Genomic DNA, 27,946 nt, shown 5'->3' on the forward strand with positions numbered 1-27,946 from the left:
GACCTGCTGGGGAGGATTGACGGTAAAAGGAGAAGGGGATGGCAGAGGATGAGGTGGCTAGGTGGAGTCACTGGGGCAGTGCGTGTGGGCTTGGGTGGACTCCCAGGGATGGTGGAGGACTGGAGAGCCTGGAGGAATGTTGTCCATGGGTCATGATGGGTCAGACACAACTTCTTGACTAAACAACAACAAAGACATGCATAGTAATTGGCCTACGCTGTGTAAGAAATACTTCCAGTAAAGTCTTGCTTATTATTGCATGTTTACTCAGAAGTAAATTTTATTTTGTTTACTGGGGCTTAGTCTGAGGTAAATATGCACAGGGTTCTAATCAATTCTAGATCCACTCATTAGGGGAGCAAACTTCAAGGAATAGGTTACAATGAAATCCTGTGTATGTTTACCCAGAAGTAATTTTCAAACAATTCAATGGCTCTTACTCCTACATTATTGTGTCTAACAAGGTGAGCACATGTGGAACTTGGAGAGAACATCAGGAGTACTCTTTCAAAATGATTGTCTTGGAAAGCTTGTCCAATCATAAAATGATTAGCATGACCAGTCACAAAGCACTAATTTCCCAGAAGACAATCTGGTGAGACTGAGAAAAAATAACTTGCTCTAGAATTTAAATCCGAGACAGAGAGGTGAGATCTGAGCTCTAAACCTGCACAGCACTCTTTTGAACCTAAATGAAGATGGTGCTGAAGGGCAGTATCTTGCTTTACAGCATGCCAGCCTCTTATTTTTACATAAAAAACACACCTTCCATATATTAGCCAGCTACAAGGAGCTGTTTTTATCCCAGAAAGAGCATCCATAGCAAGGGTAGGAAACTTCCACAGGGCTGAGCTAAAAGAACTTGGAAACTGAAGAGTGGTACTTAAGTCATGCTCTTTTCCTCTTTCCTTCCAATCCTGTTTTCTTTTGTGTCATGCTATTTAGATTGCAATTATTAACCTCAGTAAACTGCTCTGATAGCCTTGCTGTTCCCTCCAAATTGGCTGTGCAGCAGCATATCAAAGAACAGCATCACAACGCTGTATCCTCAGAACTAAGTCTCACTGAATTCAATAAGGGTTTCTTCACAAGTCAGGCAGTATGAATTTGCATTTGTAGTTCTGATTGTAACAAAATAAGTTACACTGAGGTTGTTGCTGTTTTGTGCCATCAAGTCGTCTTTGAATGAATGCGCTCCTTTTCAGTCCTGCTTCGTTCCGGTAAACTCAAGGCTATTGCTTCCATTACGTTTATATACCGTGGACCTATTACTAAGCTATCTCCTGCCAATCTTCTTCAATTACCTTTCAAAAGATGTTGCATTCCAGCAGTTGAAGGAGCGGCCTAATCCAATAAACAACAGAGCTTTGCTCTTTAGAATAGTTATTTCAAGTTACTTTACTGCTGCCTACATTAGGTACATCCCGATCCGCATATAGAAGACGAAGTAGAAACCGGAAGTGGATATGCCTTCTACATCTTTAGGCGTCCAAGAAGACCGGAAGTTGAAGTGCTGCACGGAAGTGGTTAACCGGAACTACTTTGCAAAGAGGGTCAGAGTAGAAGCTTGCACGTGGGTTTCTTGTGATCCGGGCTCGGCACAGAATGGGCCGTTCGGGCAAACTGCGCTCTGGCTCTGCCAGCAAGCTCAAGCGTTGGCGCAAGGGACACAGCAGTGACAGCAATCCGGAGGGACGACGCTATCGCCTCGCTGCCCGTGGTCGTTTGCTCGCTCCCCGGTCGGGTAGGTGCTGCCGAGCGAAGCGAAAAACGTTGGAGAAACGGTCCGAATAGTACACGCATGGGGCTGAATGGAAAGGGCTCGAAGGAAGTCCTAGAGGGAAGGTCCCTTGCGGTGGGGAATCATCCAGGGTTGAGGACTGAGAGGCCTTGGGCAAGACGTCCTCAGCGAGTCTCCCTTATCATCGCTTTTCTCCCTAGCTGCTCTTGCTCTTCATCCTCTTTCATCGTTGCTGCCCTTTGCTTGCTTGACAGACTGAGAGCAAGGGAGGGAGGGAGGGAGGGGTATAGACTGTTCCTCTTTCTCGTCACCTCCGTTGTTTGGACCAGAATGAGAAGCAAGTAAACAAGTAGCTTGCAGTGGTGAAGAGGAGAAGCAGCTCCAGGAGGTTTTTGTCAGTGGACTTCTGCTAGGGCGTGGACCCTAGGAAGGTGCACAAACATACTTAGTGTTGTTGGCCCTGTTAAGAAAAAGCATATTAAGGTGGTGAAAATTACTCAGTTTTGTTGGTTTATTGTATGGTGCTGACCCTTGGCTTTAAACATAGATTTTGTTGTTTATTCGGGCAGAGTCCTTAGTGCAGCTGAGAACACTGAACCAGTGCCTACTCTGGTTCAGAACACAACAGTTCAAATAGGAGAAAGCAGAAAGTAGATCTCTTTTCCTAACAAAAATCATGAATTTCAATCTAAACCAAAGCATATTTTCCTATGGTTGAATGATTTCTGCCTGTACAAGTTGTTGTTTTTTAATTAACACACTGTGTGTAAGCAAAACATTTTGCACAGTGCGTTTTTGCAAAAAACAAAGGGTAAGGTTTGTATCTGTGATGCCTCAATCCCAAGTCAATGGAGGTAGATCTTCCTTGGGAGGAGGTGGACCTAGCTAGGCCCAATATTTATTTATTTATTTTAATTCTTACACTGCTCAGTAACCGAGGCTTTCTGGGTGGTTAACAAAAGTTAAAATTAAACAAAAGTTACACACACGTGCCTGCACACAAATTTAAAGGAGCAAAACCATAACTGCAGGTGTTATTATTCAGTGCAGAAGCATAGCGGCAGCACAGAATAAAATGAGATATATAAAAACAAACTTTGAAAATTAGAGCATTAAAATGCTTGGAAAATAAAAAAGGTCTTCACCTGGTGCCAAAAAAAATGCAAAATAGGCACCAGGCACACCTCTTTGGAAAGCTCATTCCAAAACCAGAGAGCCACAACCAAAACAAGATCTTCCTCCTGGTAGCCAACCACCTCATTTCCTTTGAAAGGGGCTTCCAGGGAAGGACTCGCAGAGATTGCCTCATGTTCCAGGTAGGGGAGGAGGCAGTCCTTCAGATAACCGGGCCCACAAATTGTTTAATGCTTTGAATGTTAGTGTTAATGCTTTGAATTGGGCCTGGACTTTGGTTGACAGCTGGTGTAGCTGGAAAGGGACTGGCATAATGTGTTTTCCTGAGTCAATCCCCATTAACTGACTTGCCTCCAAAACTTTGGAACAGTTGAAGTTTTCAGACCATTTTCAAAGGTTGTCCCATGTACACCACATTGCCATAATCCAAACGAGCAGATACCAGAGCATAGATAATGTAACTAAACTGTCTTTGTCCAGATAGGGTCATAGTTGTTATATCAGTTTAGGCTGATAAAAGGTGCTCCGTGCCACAGGGTCCACTTATGCCTAAAGTAACAACTCTGGGTTCAGGAACCTCCCAAGCTATGGAGTGCACTCCCATCCAGAACAGGTTGAGTATCACCCAGCTGGACAGATGAACCACCCACTAGCAGCACCTCCATCTTGTCGGGATTGAATCTTAGTTTATTGGCCCTCATCCAATCTTTTACCACTACAATATGGACACAAGCTTGAGGGAGATCTATGAAAAGGTGTCTGTCTTCAGTCAGAATTTATTGACTGCTTATTTTTCTCTAATAGAAAACAGTACATTGACTGTGGATGCTCTGAAACTGCACAATGAACTACAGTCATCAGGACCACTGCCCTCCCTACGGGATGGAGGGGAGCCAGAGGCCTGTATGGAAGAGTTTGACAACGCGGAAACTGCTAAGTCCCGTAAATCTTCAGCCACTTTCCTGAGTGGCTTGAGTGATTGCACCAACCTCACCTTTAGCAGAGTGCAGCGTTTCTGGGAATCCAATTCTGCTGCCCACAAGGAGGTACTTAAAAGGCCAGCTCTTACAAAGTGATAGAATGCAAGTCAGGACAAGTCAGTTTGGTTGAGAAGAAGCCGAAGAGAGATGCAGAGAAGAAAGAGGACAGACATCAGAAAAAAGAAATGGAATTTATTTATTTGTGATATTTATAAGCCGTCCTATTGCAAAAACCTCAGGACGGAGGCTTTAAGCAATAAATCTAATAGAGGGAATGAATGATGACAAAAACTGCTATTTGTATAGCATTAGTCAAAGTGACGTACAGCTGTTGAACATAACCAGGATAGTATGTGCGGTGTTGTTAATTGATTGGTTTTCTGTCCTTAATTTGTAAGAATAAAAAATAATTGTTAGATTTGAGAGGGATGGCTAGTCTGCCTCTTCTCATTCATAGTTGAGAACTGTGTGTGTTGCATTCTGTGTTATGAACAGGAGCGAGACACCCTTAACTAAGGCAATCTTGCAGCACATAAGGAATTGTCAGCAGTATGAGCCTGGGAATTCTTGATATACTCTTTTTCTCTCCTAACTTCTCTGTGCCACCTTGGCTGTTTAATTTTCTTTTGAGGAAAATATGGAAATGCTATACAACTTTGGAATTTAAAGCAACATTTGAAAAGCTAATGTTGAAAAATGTTCCAGAAAGTGAAAGGAGTCTGAGCTACCCACAACCTTCTTCTCCCCAACATTCAGAAACAGTTCTCCTGCTCTCATATCCACACAAAAGATGCAGAAAGTCCAGCTCAGAATGTGGGGGGTAGCAGATGAGCAATAGCTGCACTAACAGACCAGTAATCATATCAGCCAGTGAGGATGGGTGGAAATTAACTTTCTTTCCCTAAACCAAATCCATTTTATTAAAAATTGTAACAACTGCCAAATCATAATTCATGTCCCTCTAGTTATTTAATATATAACTGGTACAATTATGCTACTGATACTAAATCGCAGAGTTGGTGGAAATATTCTTTCAGGAATATTCTTGGAGAAGGATACAATGTTCTTGAGGAATGAAATATATGAGGACAAGTATAATGATCAAAGAAGGGCGAAGTATGCAGTTCCTGCTCTTTTGCGTTTGTAGAGCAGAAGCCAATACAAGGTGGTATATGGAGAAGGAATGTTCAAGGAGAGAAGTCAGTTGGTGACAGCTGGAGGGGCAGCTTCAGAGAAGGAGCCGAAGAGATTGAGGTGAAGCTGAGTTAGGAAAGTAGAAAAGAGAACGGAATCAAGGCATCAGAAAGCAGAAGTAATAGACACACCACAGTGGAACTTATATTCTGAAGCAACGGTGACAGAAACTGCTGCTTAGCTAGCAACACTTACCTGGTTGCTGCATAACCAACCGTGGAGTGGAGAATTGGAGTTTTGCTTGTTTATTCATTGACTGTAATAACATTGAATAATTTCTATTAGGAAGTATTGTTCATATTCATTAGCCTCTGGAGTAATGGTGAATCTGTCACTCTTCACCCCAATAGAAGACAGTGTGCATTGCACTTTGACTCTAGGAGAGGAAAGAATAGGAATTGAACTGTCTTTTGCATCTTAGCTTTGGTATTTTCCTTGGAGGGCCCTTTTTTCCTCCCAGCATTTGTAGGCAGTGTGTATTGTGGGCAAGCAATACTTACGGGTGGGTGTCAATGAATCGGGTGTCTTGAGCTCCCAACTCTTACTCTCTGCTTCTTTACAGATATGTGCTGTGTTGGCTGCTGTCACAGAGGTGATCCGAGCACAGGGTGGTGCTGAGAGCGAGACAGAGTATTATGGTGCACTGGTAAGCATCACAGGAAATGGGGCAGGCAGAGCTGCCTGGAAGTTTTAAAATCCTAATACGTACAGTGGAGTATGGCTAACAGCAACTGCTGTGGTCACAGTGCCTGGCAGTAATCCCAAGTAAAACCTCAAATACTTGCATCAGTAATGGGGAGAAGAGTTTTCCTTCCATGAAGAGAATATGCAAACTTTGTTAGTCTTTCATGCAAGTAGGGGTGATGCAGCAGGATGCTCTGGCCTCTGTCATATTGCCGAGACAGGCAAAAATATTGTGGTTTGTGTTGTGTGTAAAACTCCATGCAGCTGTTTGACTGCTCACAAAAGAACTGAAGGAGCTATCAGCTCAGCAGAATTCCTATGCATTAGACAAGTGCTTAACAGGCAGCCAGGTAGCAGGTGAAATATCCCCCAAGGCACCAGTTCTGTGTTAGCAACACCATCACCTTTTATATAACTACCAATCATGGAACTTGCAAAGGTATGGGAGCCTGCCTGGAACAGGCAAGTTGCTATCCACACAGAGCAGGTATAAGTAATCCAGTGTCCTCCAGGTGATTTGCAGTACTATTTCCATAATCTCTAATCATTGGCATGCTGGCTGGGGCTTATGGGAATTATGCTCCAACATGTGTGGGGGGCGGCACTGGGTTGCCTACTCCTATAATTGCTGAAAGCAACCTGGTCACGGCTGCTGCTTGTAGGCTGCACCGAATGAAAGTGTGGGGATGGCTCTTGCACCCACGAGACATGAGGGAGGACTGCTGTAAGGAGGAATGGTCTGTGTAGGAGTCTATGTATAATGGATGCCTCTTTCCTTTGTGTCCTTGTGTGAGCTGCTCTGCCTGGCACCTCTGTTTGTAGGATGTTTCTGCCTGGAGTTTAAAGGCAAAATACCTGCAAGAAGAGGTGGGGAATCTGCCATTCTGGATGATCAGCTGTGACTTTCACCCCTGATCTTTGGCCTTCCTGGTTTGGACTGATGGAAGACAATGTGCGCCAACATTTGGAAGCCCCCCGATTCCCCCCCCCCAAGGGTTCTCTGCAGAGAGGTGTCAGCACTGTGCTCAGGCTTCCTTGCGTGCTCTGGAGACAGCCTGTCGCATGCACAGTGCCCCTTCCCCAAGAGGTCCACCACAGATCTGCGTCCAGTCACAGCATGCTACCAGGAGAACAACCCAAGCGACTGGTTGCATGGCCTGGGGCAGCTCCCTCTCTGGCCACAGGGCACACACAGTTACCGTGCACAGTGGTGAACCCTAGTAAGCTCCAGAGCTTTTCCTCGTGCACTGTGTGTCTGACTCGAGGCCGGAGGCAGTCACTTCATGCCGTGCACCCTGCCATGGCTGTATTTGCTCCCCTTGGGGGATTACATACTGGTGGTGGCAATATGCTGCAATTGGGTGTTGACTGGTACCATATCCGGTATTGCACTGTGGTGGCCTCAGTGAGGCAGGAGTGGCTCTTTTTAAAAGAATATGATATGAAGTACTTCCCTAGTGCTGGTGTTTTGAGAGAGAGATGGTCATAGTCAAAGTGTAGGATACCGTGTGTACATGTTTCTCCCCCAATCCAGTCAGGCTATTCCTCTGGTGCCTTCTCATAATAAAGCAGCTGTATTGGTTTACATACAGTAGTGGGGCTCCAGCCATATCCTATAGGTCCTTATCTGGTTTATCTTCAGTACAGGATGCTGCAATGTATAACACTGAATCAGCAGGTAAAATTGGCATAACCCCCTGTTGCTTTAGAACTAAAAGGCCTAGGGGAATAAAAAGCATGTGGTAGTGGAGCAGGAGCAAAGTGAGCTTCCCTCGGTAAAGCATTCCTTGTACAGGCAGCCAGCACCAGAAGCCCCTGTCCCTACTTACTACTGCTGTGCCTTCCTTGGGGATGAGGTAGGAAGGCACCTGGTGAAGTCATTCTGATAATATTAGCATATGGAACGGGTGTGAAGGTAAGTGATCCTTCAGATTCAAGATAAAGTCCCAGAAGTCTCCAGCCTCCTCTCTGATTGCTTTGCTCTGCTATACTGCATCTCCTTAGATGACTACTCTGGAAGCTGTGGAATCACCAGAATCCCTCGCTGCCGTTTCTTATCTGCTGAATTTGGTGCTGAAGCGGTGAGTCCTAAGAAACATGCAAAGAATATTCCTGGTCTAGACTGGTGGCCCAGCTCAGGGTGTAGGGGTGCACAAGCTACAGCCCCCCAAGACCTTAGGTGCTGGCTGTACCTGCACCTGCAAATCACTTCTGCAGTTCTCTCAGACTGCTGTTCCTTGCTGCCAGCAGCAGCAGCAAGTAAACAGTGATCTATACCAAGATCACTGGTGGGTGGCGTGCGTGTGCTCGTGCACATGGGTGCCTGCGGCCCTTGAGCCAGGACTGCGTGGGGCACTTGAGGCTGAAAGGGTTGTGCATCTCTGGTTTAGAACAACTGGAGATGCAAACCTAACAGTCCATGTTGTAATGACTATGATCTGACCTTGGAAAGAGGATGAAGCTATCAATTGCAGTTGGTCCCCCTGTAAATCTATTTACACACTTGAATATAACCATATATTTCTGGCAATGAGTCAGCAAGATAAATGTGCTTGCTTTTCGGTGAGTGGGTGTGTATGATTTTTGATTACCATGTTTAGGTGTTCTTCTGGAAGAAAGCATGGAACTGATGAGCCATTTGTTGCAAAACTCTGACCATTGTAGCTGCTCCAGTATATAGTTTCCATTGTACTTCTGTTTAGATGGGATGGCTGGAGCTTCCCAGGGTGATCCAACTATGGATATCCCTTGTCTGGTGAAGAACAGTTGTGCCAGTGATAAATTGTGAGGGCTGGCCAGATCTTTAATGGCCACTGTGTCTCTCAGAAGCAGAGTGGGTAACTGAGAGGGTAGACATGTTTGGTGCCACCGACTGAGCCTAGCTGCAAACAAGGTCTAGGAAGCAAAGAATGGAGGGTGGGTTGCTGTTGCTTTTCCTTTACATTGATGTTCCCATCTCCCATGTCACCCTCCCTGCCCAAATAGGGTACCAAGCCCGGTGCTGATCAAGAAGTTTTCTGATACTTCCAGAGTGTTTATGGGTATTCTAGGCTCACAAGCATGTGGAGACTCCACCTCAGCCCTGCGCTGGGTAAGTGTTTCAGGAGGTCGGGCTCAAGATTCCTTAAGTGTGGAGCCGGTGTATCTAATGGGACACTTTCTCAAACGTGCTGTGCAAGTGGAGAAGGCTGATGTCTGTTTTATTTATTTATTTTATTTATTAAAACATTTTTATGCCGCCCCATTCGCCAAAGCCTCGGGGTGGCTTACAACATGTTGTTCAAGAGACCATTGGCCTGACCTAAAAAAAAAAAACCGCATGGAGGAAAGCAGAGTAGAATCAATCCTATCCTATGCAATTCAGGTTGATGCATTTCACTTAAATGTATAGTTCAGCCTTTCCCATTCTGTTGCCCTCCACAAGTGTTCTAGCACTTTTGATGATTGGCCAAATTGGTGAGGGCTGATAAGAATTGAAGTCCAATATATTTGGAGGACATCTGGTTAGGGAAGCCTCATCTAGGGGGATGTGTTGGCACTTTATGGTGCCAAATATTTCAGTAATGAAAATGGAAGGTTCTTTGCTCTCTCTGACAGGGATGTTTTATTTCATTTCCACTGTGTATTGGAACTCAGCTAGGTTTGAAAGTGCAGAGCCTACCATTTTTTGGCCTTTTTCCTTCAGGTGGTTTCCTGCTTAGCCACTTTGTTGCGAAGACAGAATCTGGTAGCCTGGAGCTACCCTGTGACAATGCAAGTTTTCCATGGCCTTCTCAGCTTTACTGTCCATGCCAAGCCCAAGGTGAGTCATTGAGATGCTGGTTCACATTCCCTTCTGTGTTCTGCATATGGACAACATCCATGCAACCAGGCACATCTATGAGAACCTGTTGTTAAATGTATGTTCTGTCTTTCCATTTGAAATATGTAAGGTTGCTAATGAGATATACCTACATCTAATGGCTTGGAGTTGGTCATACATCTCACTGCTGTCTCCTATCTCAGTGGTTTTCAACCTCTGGTCCACTAGCATTTTCTGCTGGTCCGCGAAAGAGCCACTGTCATGTGTGCAGGACATTTTGCTTGCCAGGACCAGTGCGGGGCTAGCTGTGCTCTCCCTGCCGATTCCCCAGGGGAGGGGAGAGACAGCTCAATAGGAGCCAGCTGGGAGACTGGGCCTTTTCCTTTTTCTGCTGTGTTTTCTGCTGGTAAGGGAAATGTTGAGGTGCGGTTGTGCTGAGTGTGTTTTCTCAACCAGTCTGTGCTGTGTGTATGGGGGTTTGAGTGGGTGAGGTTCGTTGTATTTCATTATTTAACATTATGAACAGTATTGTATTAAGAAACATAGTTTGATTTTATATTGCTTTGCTGTTACTATTGTATCTGAATTTGTATTGGCTATGAGTGTAGTATTACATTTATATTGATTTTGTATTTTGCTATTGTAAATTTTTGATCAAATATTCTTGAAAAGCAGCAGGGGATGGGGATGAGGATAAGCACGGTAGCCTTATTTGAATTACATATTGCTCTCTTAAAATTTCAGTTGTACTTGATTACTTTTAATTTCATTGTTTTATTCTTTTATTAGCATTTTTACTGCTCAGTTTCTGGTCATTTTAGAGAATTTTCATTTTTGGGTACTATATTTAAAAACTATACACAAAATGCTATATTATATATAGAATGGTTTTTATTTCTGCCTCAGTGGTCCCCGAAATAACTTTCCTATTTTTCCGGTCCCCAACTATAAAAAGGTTGAAAACCACTGTTCTATCCTTCTTCCTTGTAGGTCCGCAAGGCTGCTCAGCATGGTGTTTGCTCCATCCTCAGAGGGAGTGAATTCCTATTTGGAGATGAGGCTCCTTCACATCACCCGGCCTCATCTTCTGCTGCCAAGTTCTGTGTGCAAGAGATCGAGAAAACTGGAGGTGCAGGGGATGGGGATGAGGAATTCATAGGATAAGAAATGGTTTTAGTGTGGAGAGCAGATGTCCACAATATTTTGCCACTTCTATTTTGTATTTCACTTTTTATTATGTTTGTATCCCACCTGCAATGTGTCTGTGTGGCTTACACAGTGTTCCTTCTCTCTATTGTATCGCTAGCCTGACTTTTTTCCTTCAAGGAATCCAAGGCTGCTTATATAATCCTCCTCCTCCTCCTCCTCCTCCTCTCAGTTGTAAACCCTCAACAACCCTGTGTGCTCTGTTAGGCTGAGAGTCAGTGGCTAGTCCAAAGGCACCTGGTGTGCTTCTTGGCTGAGTGGGGACTAGAACCTGGATTTCCTGGATTCCAGTCTGACACTCTTACCACTATGCCACCCTGGCTGTTCAGAAATCTAAGTGTTGACCAAGAGTTTCTTCTTTCTTCATCAAAAACATATTATGAATGGGTCTCCATCTCTTAACCGTGTATCTTACTGAAACTGTTCAAACAGAAGCTTAGGTATCACTAAGTTTGCATGACTGACCTAGGATATGGGCACACCAGTTAAACCTTATAAAGTGCAACACTTTGTGATCAACCAGACTAACTTGGATTACATAGGTCAGGAGTTCTTAAACATTTTGGGATCTGTGTACATATTTAATGCATACATTAAAGCAAAGAAATCTGCACCACCACACAATGACTGCTGTGAGGAGATAACTAGGCATAAAGGACAGATAACTTGCCCAAGAAACCTGCGTGCAAGGTCTGAGCCCCAAATTTAAGAGAATATTTTTTGCTGCACATAGGACACAGAAGGTAAACTGCTGAGGCTCAGGGACCAGTGACTTGCCCAATAACGCAAGTGCAGGTTATGTGCGATGTCCCAAAACACAAAATCATCCCTTTGTTCCTCCTCCAACAGGACGTGTATTTCACAAGCTTTGAGCCCATTCATTTTCTCTCAACCCTCCTACCCAGAGCTGGGTAAAGAAATGTTGCTGCCTCCCCTCCAGGCTCTCTGCTCCCCACCCCTGGGACACCACCCATACAAACACCCTTTATTTCTCAGGATCACCTTAAACGCTTTCCTCCTCAAACAAAACCTGAAGGTGCCTAAGCACAGGGTTAGCCTACATTCTACCCACTTGGCCTCTCAATTTTCCCAATGTGCTTGGAGAACTTAAGATGGTGGGCTGTGGGGGCTTTTGCAGCATGTGAGGGGCTTTTGCAGCATGAATTTTGTAGCATGTCCAAGCCACTCTTTAAAAAAAGAGAATGTTGCCCGGAATAAGATCATGCATTCCAGAGCAGGGCTGCCTGGCACCATACTAGGGAAGCCTGGCCAAGATAGTATTTTGAGTTTATATTTTTAGCACCTGGTGAAAAAAAAGGATTTTCTGTGACCTCTTAATTGTTTCATTCCCTCTGGAAAAACTGATTTTATACATTATTTTTAAAGTGGCTTTGCAATCTTTTGTTTGACCTAACAAAAATTACATTAGTACAGATTTTGTGTATCTTGTATTTCTAAGCTGACCTGGGGAAAAAGTCTTCCTGAAGGGTGGACTCTAACTTTAAGAAGCAACCCCCTCCAAATCCACTGTGTTGTGAAGGTCGCATCACTGATTCTGTCTGGCTCCCCAGGTGCTAAAGAGGCCACCACCACCTTGCACATGCTCAGTTTACTGCGTGACTTGCTGCCCTGCCTGCCAGCCCCATCTGTCAAGTCCTGCTGTGAGACTTTGCTTCGGGTGATGACCCTCAGCCACGTGGTGAGTTCCCCTCCATCTGCTCTGTGGTGCTCCATTTGCTTTGGCAAACCTACACAGCCCAGCTGGAGGGCCAGAGAGCTCTTGTGGGAGTGATGGAGCATGCCTGACTTTTGGGATGAGGGCCTCTCTCATTGATGGAAAATACTGAGGAAGGAGCTTTGGGTGGCCATGTTTGGCTTCTTGGATTTGCAGGATGGGAGCAAGGAGAGGGGACGGCAGAACTGCCTAATGCACAAAAAGGACTCTTGATTTTTACACACCTTTTTTCTCACCTTCCTAGCTAGTAACAGCATGTGCTATGAAAGCTTTTCACAGCCTCTTTGCTGCCCAGCCGGCCCCCTGCAACCTGCCAGCAGAGCTCAATGCCCAGATTATCGTGGTGAGTATTACAGGAGTCAGACCAGGGAAGGGTGGAGGGCACAGCTGTGGATGCTGACGAAGGGATCCTTGTTCTCTTCCACCAGGCACTCTATGATTACATACCCAGTGAAAGTGACCTACAGCCTTTGTCAGCCTGGCTCGTTGTCATGGAGCAGGCGCATGTCAACTTGGCCAAGTAAGGACTAATGCCTGGGATAGCAGTGGTAAAGTTCATGTGTGAAGGGTGTCTTTTCCACCAGTGATCCCCATCAACACCTTTCTCCATTGCAGGCTGCAGTGGGATCTGTGCTGGGCTCACCTGTCCCGACTCTTCAGTGCAGTTGTGAATTGTTTCCTTTCTCCTCACACCCAGGTGGTGTCTGCTGCTGCCCAGACCCTAAAGGTGCTGTGCTGTCTTTTTTCCTGACCTGTCCAGTTCAAAGCTGGCAAGAGCTGTGCTTCAGGGCGCTAAAGAATGGTTGGACATTTCAGTGCAAGATAGCTGTTTTATTTCTGTAAAATAAATTTGGCCCCACTCCTCAGCCAAAACGGCTTCTGGAGTGGCTCGCATGCAGACAGTAAAGCAAAACAGTTTTGTCCACACACTTGCTAGCTAGAAATATGCAAGAGAAGATGGAGTGGAATAATCCTGCTCTGCACCCCCTGCTCATGCTGACAGCTGAGGGTAGAGGGCAATATGTGCTCCCCTGCTCTTCCTCATGTATTGTAGCCACCTTCTGTGCACTTCTGTCTTGTAGGGTGTGTGGGTTGGTGCTCATGCCAGGTGTGTGTCTTTCCGTCTTGCAGGTCTTGCTCAATGAGTGTGTGGCCCCTCACGTTGCAGAACTGGGACTGGTTTCCTCAGCAGCCCCCTCGGGACCTGCTGCTCATGTCTGCAAGATGTTCAGGTGAATGAAGCAGCTGCCTGGGTTGGAGGGGGCAAGCCTGGCTTGTCTTGCAGCCACCCCTTTTTATTACCACGTCTTGCTATTTTCTTTTCTTGCAGAGCAGTGGAAGAGGGCCTGACTTACCGCTTCCATGCGGCATGGGCCTCTGTGTTGCAGGTGCTAAGGGCTTTCTTTGAAGCCTGTGGCCGGCAGTGTCATCCCATCATGCATAAGGTAAAGGAGCTGCTTTTGCAATTGAGGAATACCCCACAGGAGGATAGCGGGGTATTCCCAAGCCTCCATCCCAGTGAATTGAATATTTGGATGTTGGGTCCTGTAGCTACTGATCACTAGCTCCTGGGTCAGGTGGCCGGTGGTTCGGGGAGGGGGGATTGGAGCCAGTGTATTCTGCAGTACTTTCTAGAGCATATGCACGATGGTTGATAAGTCTCTCTTTTGCTTGTTTGCTGTTTTCCCTTCTGCTGCAGTGTCTGCGGTCCCTCGCTGACCTGCGTAGCTCCCCACACTTTGCCTACAATGTGTTGCTGGACCAGGCTCTGGGGGCTGCAATAGCCACTATGGGCCCTGAGGTGGTGCTGCAGGCAGTGCCCCTAGACATTGATGGCACAGAGTAAGTATGATGGTTCTTTCCCTATACCTGCACCCTTTCCTCTTTCTAATCTAAGCAGTGGGTAAAGGCCACTGGTTCTGAAGCACCTAATTCCCCATATGTATACTTAAGCAGGGGTCCACAAATGACCTTGCTACTAGGAAGTAGTTTTTAAAAGGTAGCAAGAGGATGGTGACCCTTCTTATTGTACTGTCTTTGTAAAGGCTTTGAAAGTAGCGAGATGACTTGCTGCTTTCCAGGGCTCCGCTAAGCAGGGACAAGCTCTTGCTGCCCCCTGCCAAGCTTGGGAGATAAGGAGGCAAGTGGGGGACCATCTAGTAGTCACACAAGGTGCCTGCTGCACTTGGAGCCCCTCTGATGCCCAGCATAATGTTGGAGGCAAGATTGTGCCATTGCCCTGGGGCAGCGTTCCCCAACCATGGAACCTTCAAGATGTTCTAAGCTGCAGACTCCAACATTTCTAACCATCAACCATGCAGGCTGGGTCTGCTGTCGGTCCAGAAATCTGGAGTGTACCAAGTTGGAGAAGCCTGTAAGAAGGAGCAGGATTGGTGATGAGCACAGACCTTTGGTGGCTTTCAGCCAAAGCAGACTAACCTTTGTGTGGAACGGGATATTTAAAATCCTGTCCCTTTACCCACTGTCTTTTGTGCGTGGCCTTGCAAGGGATATTGGCAGGGAGCATCCAGTGGTTGCTTAGCACTACTCAGCATCTAGATAGGGTAGAAACGTAGCTGGACAAGCATTGTACCAAGTGCCATATGGAATTCTGAATTTTCCTACTATCTCTGTAAATTCAGATTAGTGCTTCATGTTGCAAGCCACTGTTTGGAAGAGGGCGAGCTAGAAATGGCTCTTGGTGAAAAGCGATTGAATCTCCCTATGCCATTCTGTTGGATGCTCCCAAACTAGGAATTCTTGGGCATGCTTGAGGTTTTCACAGTTCTACTGTCTTAAAGCATTACCACTACTGAAAAGATAAAGCATTGGGAAAACCACATGAGCACCAAAACTCAACACATCCAATAGCAGTGCTTCCTAAGCCCCTTTGCTTGTATCATATTGTTCTCTCTCCTACTCCCCTTTTCACCACCCTATCTAGGGAGATGCTTGATTTTCCTCGCAGTTGGCTCCTTCCTGTGCTCCGAGACAACATCCGACATGCACCTCTTGCCTTCTTCTCCAGTTATTTCCTGCCACTGGCTGTTACTCTAAAAAACAGAGGTAACTGAGAGTACAAGTAGAGCAAGTGCATAACACCTGTGAGCAGGCCTAAGTTGCTGACTCTAAAGAGGCATGACAAGAGCTGCCATCTTTTAGCCAGAGGAGATGCCACCTGAAGAATCCATCAGAAAATTTACCTTGCTGTATTTTAGAAATGAAAAAGATGCTAGGTTCTGGCCGGACATGCGCAATCTGCTCTCCCGTGTAGTGGAATATGAAAGTATTTCCTTATATTCTGATGGGGTATTGCATGGCATGCAACTCCCAGGCTCCCCAGTCTCAATTCTTTCCCTGTAATAACCTCTTCTTTCTTTTGTGCAGCCACAGAGCTTGCCCAAGCAGGGCGGGACTTAGAAGCCAAGATCTATGACACACTACAGTGGCAGGTGAGGACTCTGTTCCCACATTCCAAGTCTGGCTTCGGGTCTTTTCTGCAGCTGTGGTGGGGATCTCACCACATGTGTGGGTAACAGTGACAGCCCTCTTCTGTTCTCCATTTTTCAGATCTGGACTCTGCTGCCTGGTTTTTGTAGCCATCCCACAGATGTGGTGCCTTCATTCAAAGGACTGGCACGCACCCTGGGCATGGCTATTACTGACCATTCTGATCTGCGGCCGATCGTGTGCCAAGCTCTGCGCAGGCTAATCAACAAGGGCTGCCAAACAGGTAGAGTTGCTCTGTTGAAGAAATGCTTGCCCCTTTTCCTCCAGCAAAGTGGTCATGAGTGGAGCTGTGTTTACACCAGTTCTGCTTCCCATTGCAGAGGGCAAGGGTGGAGAAAGGGGGCAGAGTTGCTCTGTGCAGATACAAAGGGTATTGGATTGCTCTGGGGCTCTGCTATGTAGAACACCCTGCTGAGACCCATCTCCAATTCAAAGAAAATGATAGGTTTTATCCAGTTTGTAGTCTAAAAAGAATATAGGAAGTAGCTGTATACTAAGTAAGACTGTTGTTCAATCCAGCCCAACATTGTCAACACTGACTGGCATGAGGCTTACTAGGGTTTCAGGCAGCAGTCTTTCCTAGTCTTGTAAGGATTGAGCCTAAAACTGATTGAGCCTACATATAAAGGATATGCAGTACCACTGAGCTGCAGCCCCCTCCCATCCGAACAACAAATTGTCAACTACCTTCTTTTTCCAGTTCCTTGAATGGAACAATGCTCCATGTGCATTTTTGTCACTTAAAAATGCCCTGTCACCTTGCCTTGGGTAGATGAACTTTTGTGTAAAAAAAATCTATACAGGATCCCTGCTATCTATTCAGCATTTTAAGACCTTCTGAACCATTAGTTATGGAGAGGGATCATGGAGAAATGTGCAACATATTCAAATGAGTTCATTTATATTATTAGATTTATATCCTGCCTTTTTTTCTTACAAGTAGCTCAAAGCTGCTTGCATAATACTCCTCCTCCTGCTCTCAGTCTATCCTCACCACCGGAACAACCCTGTGAGGCAGGTTGGGCTGAGACTCTGTGACTGGCCGAAAGTCACCTAGCTGGCTCCACTGCTGAGCAGGGACCAGAATCCAGATCGTCTGCGTCCCAGTCCTGCACTCTTAACTGCTACACCATTTTATGAACCAGATCTGCAGTTTCTACAACAGGCTTGCTTTTTCTGAGTTAGTGGATTCTGTGGTGTTGCAGACTGTTTTGGGTCAGGGTGTTTGCACAAGTGTGCATTTACACACAAGAGCATGGCTCTTACACATTCCTAAATAAAAGTCAGTTCTGTCAATGGGTAAACTATGGACTGAAAGACATCAACAATAAAAGAACAGATTTATCAAAAATCTATGATCTCTAATGACTGGCTCTCTACCCTGTATTTGCATCCCTCCACTTGCAGAGGGTGAGCGCACTGAGGTTGGTCGCTTTTCAAAGAACTTCCTGCCCATCCTGTTCAATGCATATAGCCAAGAGGGTGCTGCCGGTGAGAGCCCTGTTCATCGTCGCTCTGTGCTAGACACCATCAGGGCTTACTTGACAGTCACTGAGCCACAGGTGAGCAGAGTTCTGTGTACAAGATGTGGCTGTTAAGTCTTCACCTTTGGCTGGAGTGCTGGAGGTAGAAAGGGGAGGTGTTTGTAGCTGGGTGGATCTTGGAAACAGAGGAAAAGGGGGCTCTGAGAGTGATGCTCTTTGTATTTATTACAGATGGTGCATGGTTTCCTGGACAAAGCAAGTGAGAAACTAACTAGCCCCGAGAGCTCAGAGTTCACTAGGTAAAGTCACCCTGGAGTTGGGATCCAGTGTCTTTTTTCCCCTGTGTTGGAGTAGGATTTCCCTAGAAGTGCTGCATCGCCCACTTGCTCCAGTACAATACAAATTGGAGTTGTCCGTGTTCCCCTGTGGGAGGAGGCACCTCTCAGCCTGCATCCAGGGCACTCACTGAATTCTCTTTCAATTCTACCCACACTTCTCCAGTTAAATAAGTTGGGATGGTGGGGGTAGGGGAAAGAATTATAAAGAGAATGCACATAGCTTTTCCAGTCTTGACCCCAGCTCAAAAGGTGTAAAACATGATGAATTTTCAAGGTAATAATTAGCTGGAGTTGGCTGTGACCCATCCTAGAGTTGTACAGAAAGGATTTGTTTTCCTGTTTGAGAACTGTGTCTTCTCTGCTGCAGGCTTTCCATGTTGGACCTTGTGGTAGCCATGGCCCCCTACATTGATGAGCTGTCTCTGCATGTGCTGTATGGCACCATCCAGTCCTCCTTGCAGGTGAGCTGAACTTCAAGTAGGTGTTGGGGCACATGCTGTGACTTGTGCAGTGTTTGATCCTTGGGCCTTCCTACTGGATGCCTCCAACATCAATTATGGAAGGGAAGGGCAGGGCAGGGCAGGGAAGGGCATTAGTCATTATATTTAAGGGGACTGGCTTTTTTGATCCACTTCAAAAGAAGAGGTAAGAAAAATGCAACTAGCTAGAACAGGAGTGTGGATTCAGGTTGCCCACATGGTGTAAACTGCTCAGAGAGCTTTGACTGTGCCGTGGTATAGAAACGAAATTAATAACAACATTTAGGTAGGTCTACTCCCTGTAAGTTCTGTTGATGGATAAGATAATAGTATGAGATCCACTGCTGCCCTGGTCAGGTCATATCAAATAATACTTTTGTTACCAGCTCTGGAGGTCTGCTGTCCTTGGGTGCACCTAACTTCCTGCAAATTTCTTGTCCAGTGGTGATCAGCTACGTGGAAGTTGCTTATACTTCAACAGATTGGGTTTTACATTTATTTTTAATTTCTATACCAGCCAATAGCCAAGGCTCTATGACCCAGATGGTGTTGACTCTGTGGGAGAGACCAATGCAGTTGACCTTAACGCATGTGCTCATGTCATCTTTAACATTTGCTGAGCATATGGAAACTCCTTGGCTAGAAAATGCATAGGTAGTAGAGACACAGCTTCTGCTTTGTTGTTGGACCCTATGTCTCATGTCTTTTCAAGACTGAGGACTGGAAGTCTGTATGATTCTGTGCATGTAGCCTGTACCTCCTGTATAATCTCTCTGCTCCTATCTTTCTAGAACAAGGACCACAGGATACAGAAGAAAGCCTATCGGGTGCTGGAGGAAATCTGTGCCTCTGACCGGCCTGCATGTCAGAATTTTGTGCAAAGTCATCTGGAGGAGCTGCAGACTGCCCTCCTGGGCTCCCTGCCTAGTGCCACTTCACCTGCCAAAAGGGTAAGGGAGGACTATCAGAAGGGCGAGCAGAGATGTTCTGGGTGCTCTTCTGTTGTTCCAGCGCTAACCACTCCCTCTTTGTCCCCAGCCCCGGCTGAAGTGCCTCTTCCATGTTGTCAAACAGCTCACAGCTCAGCATGAGGACTTTGTTACTGCCCTGGTGCCAGAGGTGAGAAAGAAACTAGGGAATTTTTTGCAGGGTTGTCTCGTCAGAAGATGGAGAGAAATTGTGCTTTTGGGCCAGCATGTTGGAATGAGTGTGTGTGTGAATGTGCGTGATTTCCAAAGAGGGCAAATGATACTTCTGATTTGTTATAATAAAGCCTCACATCCCTGTTATCTATGAACTGCATTTTTGCCCCTTCTAGACCTTCTGCCCAGACAAACCCATGGCAAATACAGCTGCATGTATACCACACCACTTTTGTTCTTCACTGGCCTTTTCTTTTCTGCACAACATATTATATAGTTTATATGAATCTCTTGCATGGGAAAATGTTCATGCCTAAGGTGGCTGTAATCTACTTGCTAGGGTAGTTTTTAAAGTACATTTGAACTTGAGAATAGCTACTGTTCCAGCTTTCCCTCTGTGGAAAGCTGATGATGCAGTGAAGTTGAAGGTGTTGTGTAGATGGTATCAGGATGCTGACTTTGTCGTTCCCAGGTAATTCTCTGCACCAAGGAGGTGTCTGTGGGTGCCCGTAAGAATGCTTACAATCTACTTGTAGAGATCGGTCATGCCTTCCTGCGTTTTGGCCCCACTCCAAAGGGTGAGTTCTCGTCGTCCATATTAAACTACTGCCTGAAAACCATGGCCCTCCTTGTCCCATGTTTCTTCATACTTTCATCAGTAAAGGCTGTGTTGGCTCCTGTCACCTCCTCTCCTTTTTTTGACAATCTGACAGTTCTTTATCTCTAATGCTTCAGTTGTTCTAGTAATCCTATGTAACAATCTCCTGGCATTATTCCATATAACTCCAACTGTGTGCTTTTAAAAATTGTCATAACTTTGCACTGAATTTCCTAATTTTACCTACAGTTGCAGGCAATTGAGCCAGGGACCTTCTGCGTGCAAAGCATATGCTGCATCACTGAGTTATAGCCTTCCTTCCTTTTGGGTCTGTAATATCTCAAAAGAATTCTGAATTGCTTGAAGACCTGGGCCTTAACATTGTCACCATGGTGCCTGGATCTAGGCTGTGTCACAGTGGCGAATGCTCCTTTTTGAAACCTTTACTTCCCATGGATATGTGAGCACCATAATGGGTGTCGTCTTCCTCCTGGGAGATGCTCTTCAGCCCCAGTGCAGGCAGTATGCGGCTGGTGATGTCTTTACCTGTGGTTATTGTAATTAAGATACACTAACTCCCAGCATTTTCCCCTTCAGATGGAATGCAGCGCTACCTCCTCTTGGTGTATGCAGGCTTGACCGGCTCTGTCACCATGATCAGCTGTACTGTGCTTGCTCTTTCCCGTCTGCTCTTTGAGTTCAAAGGTAAGATAGCTAGATGCTAGCAGCTTTCTGGGTCATGGTTTCTATCATGGTTTAGAATAGATCTTTTCTCTGGGATGGCGGGTACCAAAGATGAAGGGGTACTAGGCAGACTTTAGGGACTGCCTTTGAACCAAGCTATTGCATGGGTGGCCATTCCTGCAAATATGCCTAAGGATGATGCCTCTGGCTGTACCGATTGCTCTGGAGAGAGAAAATAATGCATCCTTGGGGATCCTTCCACCAGACCAGTTGTAGGCACTGTGAGGCTTGGTTACAAATGGGTGGTGGGTTGCAGCTGGGCAGAAAGGTTGCTGATGCCTGGTAGTAACCTAGAAGCCTCTGTTTATGCCTGAGAACAGAAGAGAATTTGAAGGATTGAAGTATGGCATTCTGTACAACTGCAGAACACGTCGGGCCGGATGCTTTGGAGCAGCTCATGCAGCATGTCTGTTTCATGGTGGGCTCCCGGACACGGGATGTTGTCAAGTCAGCCTTGGGCTTCCTCAAAGTGGCACTATTGCTGCTGGACACTGCAGCATTGGGTCGGCACATGGAGACCATGGTGAGACTGGCAGTGGGAGGGGAAGGGAAGGCAGTGGGAATGAGGAGAACTCTAGCTTACATAACTGAAAAAGGAGGAAAGTGGGGAAAGGGATTAGTTCTGCCTCAAGACTCTGGAGAATCACCCATGATTTGTTTCTGAATTGTGAACTCTGGGTTGTTTAAACCATGAGTTGTTAGTAAATGGATTGTCTTGCTAGGCTATAGAGGTGTAATAAGCAAGAATGGAAATGAATAAATAAAACCATCCAATTACAGTGCCAGAAAGGCATTTGAGATACAGAAAGGGTGTATGCAAAGGAGGAAGAAATAATCTAGGGATTGAGAAAACAAACCCACCATTTGTTCACTTTCCACATAAAACATGGGCAGGGCAACAAAACCATCAATTACTTGAACCATTGATTAGCATTATGTGTGAACAAGGCTACTGGGTAATGTCTAATCTTCTTAGGATGTAGCGCATGTCCAAGGATGTGCATACATGTCCATGTGTCTGAGAGAAGAGAGAGCACTGATGAAATGTACTTTATGGGAGGTGTAATGGGGCCATAGTGAATAGATATCTAAAGTTTGTGTTTTTCTTACAGTTGGAAGCCATTGGAGGGTTGTCGGATGACATGAGGCGCCACTTCCGGGTGAAGCTGCGAAACCTACTTTCCAAACTGATCCGCAAATTTGGGTTAGTACTAGAGTTAAGGATTGGGATTATCATTATCTTCCTCAGATACTGTTCATTCACAACTAATTGCTTTCTACACTGGTTGGTCTTGGACTGTGCGATCCTGGATACAGGTACATATACAAACATAATTGATACAGAAGATCAGCTATTGAGGGTTGCATGTGACAACAGTCTTAATAGGCACTGGTTTCCAAATTTGAACTGCTTTGGGTAGGGGGAAGGGGCTTTAGCCTCTATCCTATCACAGCAGTCAGAGCAAAAACCCTGCAATGGAATTTCAGTACAACCCCACCCACCCACAAATTGAATTGCTACTCTTGTGCTGTTAATAGCAGTGGTAAACCAGCAGTCAGGTTGGGATATCTGGGCAGGGAGGGGGTTATCCTCCCACCCTTGGAGCTTTGTGAAGTGTGTGTTTGAGTGCACATAGGTATGTGGCCATAGGCACCCCAGCAAGCACCTGATGCCACCCTTGGAGCCAAAACCAGTGTGTAGCTCTGCTTTATATTCTCACAAGTATGAAAGTCTATACTTACAGATTTTACTACTCCAAGGACATGGATGAACCAGGAACTATAAATCTTTTGGCATATTAAATAATAACTTTATCCACATTTAGGGTAAATACATGAGCAGATGCCTTTTTAGAAAATCAAGAGCTATGTGCATAGTTCATTGACAACTCCATTATAGTTGTGAGTTTATATATTATAACTAGACAAATAGATCTAGAAGTGCTCCTCCATTTTAGTTCATTAAGAGAGAAGTGGGATCTCCTGCTGCCTACTTGACTACAAATGTGGGTCACCAGAAGGAGAATCCATGTGGTGGGAAGCATGTTTGTTGAAACCTGCTTCTGGCAATTACTACAAATCCCCCTTTTTATATCATTTTTAACCAGCTCACTTCCATTTCTGTAAGTTTTTCTGTCCAATGTTTGACCCACTTGGAAGAATCATACAACTTTGCTGAAAGCTCTTTCCTCATCTCCTGAATTTTAAGCTGAACATGCTACCTGTTAAACTAACTTCCAAAATTAGCTTAGGGGACAAGGGGAAAATCTGGTTTTCGTGATTCTGGACTTTGATCTTTCCCTTCTAGCATTGAGCCTTTGCAGGCTTTGCTCCCAGAGTCATATCGCAAGGTGCTGCTGAATCTCCGCAAAGCTGAGGCAAGGAACCGCAAGCGGCAAGCATTGAAACGGGCAGCAGCCACTTCTACAGAAGATGAAGGAACATCAGTGCGACACAAGGGAGGAGAGAGGTATGGATATGTTACAGGCTCAGAGTGGAGGCTAAAAGATAATTACCTTTTTAATTCTAGAGTAGGAGGGTGCTCTGAGAAAAGTACTTAATGGGCCCTCTGTAGGTTTTACTTGGCTTGTCTCCCACTTTCTTGTTTGCAGCATAGAGGAGATCCTTGCAGACTCAGACTCTGACATGGAAGATGACATCAAGCAGCATAAACGAGGAGAGACCAGGAAAGTACTGCGGCAACAAAGCCAAGCCTGGCTCAAGGAGGGAGAAAGCGATGAACCTCTCAATTTCTTGGACCCTAATGTGGCACAGAGGGTTCTAGGTAAGGAGCTGTCTGAAGGTGACACAGTGCCTGTTCAGGGTCTTGGTCAAGGTGTTGAGAAAGACACGATGACTTGTGCCAGGGCTTTGCTTCTGTGCCTCATCAGTCTTTTATGCTCTTCTGTCATGCAGCTACCAAGCCAGGCCCTAGCCAGATTGGTAAAGTCAGCCATGACTTCAAGGTGTCTGCTGATGGTCGCCTCATTATATGTGAAGAGGAGGAGGAGGAGGAAGAAGGAACAAAAGGTACGAGGGAAATGGCCCAATAGTTGGCCAAATGTATTCATGGAAGGATGTGTGATTTCTGGTAATACTGGTCTCTACTAATCACCTGTGAAAACCAGTCTTACGTACCATGAGAGTGCAACAATATTATATGCAGTTGTCTGGCATTGAAGAAGTTATACAACATGGTTTTTAATATACACCCACAGGGACAAAGGAAGTTGTAGTCCAATGCCTGCTGGGGGACATGGGGCTGAGGGATGCTGGTCTACATAAACCATAACAAAAACTTTTTAAGCAAAGTAAGCAACGATGAGAAAATACATTTGGATGTATATAACTGGAATACTTCTTATGTAAGTTCTGGAAGTTTTTGGTTTCTTTTAGAATCCAGGAATTTCTTAGTAGAAAATCCAAGATATTTGTAATGCAAAGTATTGGTCTTCTCTTCCTGCACACCTCACTTCATCTTGTTTGTGAACCTGATGGGCAAGACCTGTCTGAGTCATTTTTATACATTATATTCTGTGTTTCTTCTAACGGTGCTCATGGTGGCTCATGAATTGTAATTAAAATGCTGAAATGCATGCATTAAAAACTTCCAGTTAAAATAGCTTCAGATAAAATGTGGAAAAGAAATAAATACTGTTAAGTATAAGCGAATGCAAATGCTGGTTATATGTGCTACCTGCTTGGCCTCTGTGGGTCCTATGTCTGATGTCTCTCTTCTCTGCACAGGTGTGGATGAGGAGATGGCAGATCTAATGCAGGAAGTTGGGATCCGGAGTGTAAGTATAGAAAGGGAGAACAGGGATTTGGGGCATCTTCCTAGAATGCTGATAAACCTGTATGTTATTACTGAGCTGGATTGCTCTCTTGATGTTCAGAAAGAATTGATTTTAGACCTCAAAAACTGCTTTCTTTGGCAAGCAGTAATGTAGGACAGTGGGAAAGATGACTGCTAAGAAGGCTAGTTTATTCTGTATATGCTCAGACCAATGTATGAAATATGCTTTTGTAGAAGAAAGCTCAGAAGCGCCGATTCCGGGAAGATGCAGCAGATGATGATGATCCTATGGCTGAGGCACAACCCCAGTATAAAGGTACATGTGTGTTGCTTGGTAGTTGGTGTGGATTGGCTACTACTTCCAGCTGTGGGTTTATGCCCATGCAAAGGGGAGGAGAACAAATGAATGGCTGTTGAGGGTGAAGCCTGCCCTACACATGTTGTGTATATCTTATGTACTTGAAACAACCACAACTTTAATGTCTTGCTAGGTCCCCACCTCAGCCTTAATATAATCAGGTCATCACTGTAATGATACTTCCACATGATATAGGAGGACTGTAAAGTAGTGAGAATCCTTTGCATGGGGAGCAGGTGGAGGTGACTTAAGCAGCCTGTATGTTAGGCTGGCCCTAAATAGAGGAATGCTACCTATAGTCTCCTAGCACTGGTGAGAGGCGTGAGCAAGTTTCATCTGCCTTTTCCAGCTCTAACGTTATTCCTTTCCTGTTTCTGTTCTTCACAGCTGGAGGCAGTGGAATTCATCGGCCTGTTGGCAAGAATGCAGCCCCTGGCATAGAATACAAGGCAAAGGTTAGATCGTAGTATAAGTAGATAGGGCTTCAAATGCCACTTTCAAAACTTCCATGTAACCTTGATGGGATGGGAATTTAAATTGCATCTATTAAGAATGATCTATACAATCATGGAATTTTTACTGTCAAGGTTAGGGAGGAGATTTGCACCTTAGCTTGTCTCTTCAGCCAGACCTGAAGATGTCAGGAGGGGTGAACTGCCAGCCCTGGACAATCTCAAGCTGTGTGCTGAATCCAGTGCTTGGCCACAGGGCAAGGAGCTGGTTGATGTTGGGAGTTCCCTGGCATGATGAGACAAAGAAGATGCATTTTCTGGAGCATATTTACATTCCATATCACAAGAAAAATTCTTTTCTGGCTTTCACAACAATGGATTTGTATGATTTTTAAAGAATGTTAGCAGGTTATATGGTACAGGAGACTTTTTGAGGCATGCCTTAAAGCATTATAGCTACCAGAGATCACATTCCCTCAGAGGCAGTGTTTTGAGGGCCTCATAGGTGAGGAAGGCCAGATCTATCTTCCTTTCTTCTCTACTTCACATGCCTTGAAATGTTGGCTTCTAAAGTTTTCCCTTTTCCAGCTTTCCAGACAAATGGGCAAGGAGAGAAGCTGGAGGAGCTTCCATAGTAGTGACAGTTCCTGATGGTACATAGTTCTCATGATCTTTGATCAAGAAGCACAAGAGGATGGACCAGACAGAAGAGGGGCTGCAGCCTGAATTAGAATACTCCATGGGCTGGACTTAACCCACAGTCTAGTGGAGGGGTGGGCAGCTTGCGGCCCTCCAAATATTTTGGCTCATAATTTCTGACTTAACATAGTCAATGGTGTGGGATAATGGGAGTCATAGGTCAAAAGATTGAGATGGGTGCAACTTGCCCACCTGTTAATGCCCATCCCTAGCAGAGAAGCTCCCTTTTGAAAATGAGTTTCAGTACTTCTAAGTCCATTCTAAGTTCACAGATGTTCTGGTGGCAAGTGTAATCCTGGAGGCACTGAAAGTTGCACTTCTTGATGTGATGTGGGAAGCCTTTTGCAGGGTATGTTCTGCATTGCATATTTTGGTCTGACTACCTCCTACTAAGTACTTAAATGTCTTACATTCCTACAGAAAGGCAAAGGTGACATCAAGAAGAAGGGCCAGTTGGATCCTTTTGCTTACATCCCACTGAACAGAGCAAAACTTAACAGGAGGTACGATGCAGGAATGGTGTGGGAAGGGTATAGGAAGCTGTTTATACCTGCTCAGATTATGTCTCTGTCCATCTAGCACGGTGCTACTTGCTTCAGTGGTACTGAGCCTCTTTCTGCCCAAGAGCCAAATTCTATTCCAGAGAAACTCTCACAAATTGTAGGTGAAGCCAAAAGCCAAAGAGGGAAGGCCAAAATACAAAAAGTACCAGCATATGTCAGCTTAAAGCTCTCATTGCCAGAACTAAGCCTTTGGAAAGGAATTTCACACTTTTAGAATGGTGAGGAAAGCTGCAGAGCAGCCTGGAAATCGAGGAATGACTGATTGGGGGGAAGCTGGGAGGAAGTGAGTGTGGCCATTCGGAACCCCAGAGGGATAGACTGAGACTCAGTCATGACATTCTGCACCCCATATGTACTCTACATGGTGGTGTTCTCCGAGATGTCAGGCAGAAGTCTTTCCCACCACCTGCAACTTCATTCATTTAGTAGGTGGTTTCAGCAACTGAAAGTGGAGCCTTCTGCATGCAGTCATGTCGTTCCACCAGTTAGATTGATTCTCCCTCACCCCGAAAGATGGGCAGGGAGAAGTGCTTCATAGGGTAGGTAAGGCCCTGCTTGGTCTGGATTTCCCTGTGTGTAAAATTCTGTCGGAGAAACATGGATTGAAAGAGGCTTGGCTGCAGGCAATTCTCCATTCCAATCTATTATGTGTTTCTCTTGTAGGAAAAAGGTCAAGCTTCAGGGACAGTACAAGGGCCTGATGAAGGGGGCCCAGCGTGGGGCCCAGGCAGGCAAGAAACATCACAAGAAGCAGCGTCGTGTCTGAAGGAGAAAGGTTCCCCTCTGAAAACTCCTCAGTGACACCATTCCTGTTGAAGCAATTGACTGTCTGGGTTTGGTTGTGGCCATCTCACTCACAACACGAGTTGCTTTGTGCAAGTGGATCGTGATGATTAGCCCTGCACATTGGCAGCGTGGACTACTTTTTTCAGTTGAAAAAAGAAGAGCAGAAGATGTGTATATCATCCCATTATATAAGGATCATTGCAGTAAAACTCTTCTCTGTAGTGGCTTTCCTTGTTCCTTGTTTCAGCAAGTCAGGAACTGTGTGTGGGAGGGCAAGCAGTGTGACCTCTAATGAATGTTTGAGCAATAAATGCTAATGACACCACTTGCACTCCTTCCTTAATAACCCTCAGAAACTGGTAATGTAGTGTTGTATTTCTGTATGCTTCCTCTGGCTAGATATTTCTAGGAACCCTCCCAAGTTTTCTTGGGTTTCCAAGATTTAATTCTGTGGAGGATAAGAATGTTGGTGACAGGTAGATATTAGAGAAAATTGAAGTATTGTTGTCACAGAATCAGAA

General features: G+C 45.3%; 1 protein-coding gene across 1 annotated transcript; it reads left to right on the forward strand.

Annotated features, from left to right (window-relative positions):
• Positions 1-1,576: 1,576 nt before the first annotated feature.
• Positions 1,577-27,750, forward strand: RRP12 (ribosomal RNA processing 12 homolog). The gene is made up of 34 exons (XM_044436786.1): positions 1,577-1,744; positions 3,680-3,921; positions 5,612-5,695; positions 7,738-7,814; positions 8,719-8,824; positions 9,419-9,535; positions 10,526-10,664; positions 12,313-12,440; positions 12,721-12,819; positions 12,905-12,996; positions 13,092-13,203; positions 13,608-13,708; positions 13,807-13,921; positions 14,176-14,318; positions 15,421-15,542; positions 15,864-15,928; positions 16,047-16,209; positions 17,394-17,548; positions 17,702-17,769; positions 18,176-18,269; positions 19,079-19,237; positions 19,326-19,406; positions 19,902-20,007; positions 20,625-20,732; positions 21,137-21,294; positions 21,884-21,975; positions 23,080-23,241; positions 23,384-23,556; positions 23,688-23,801; positions 24,519-24,568; positions 24,802-24,883; positions 25,313-25,380; positions 26,497-26,579; positions 27,303-27,750. The coding sequence occupies exons 1-34, from the start codon at positions 1,606-1,608 to the stop codon at positions 27,403-27,405; spliced, it is 3,900 nt and encodes a 1,299-aa protein (XP_044292721.1). The 5' UTR covers positions 1,577-1,605; the 3' UTR covers positions 27,406-27,750.
• Positions 27,751-27,946: the final 196 nt, after the last annotated feature.

This window comes from Varanus komodoensis, unplaced genomic scaffold (genome assembly GCF_004798865.1).
Source record: "Varanus komodoensis strain SLA01 unplaced genomic scaffold, ASM479886v1 scaffold1, whole genome shotgun sequence".
In the NCBI taxonomy this organism is placed as follows: Eukaryota; Metazoa; Chordata; class Lepidosauria; order Squamata; family Varanidae; genus Varanus; species Varanus komodoensis.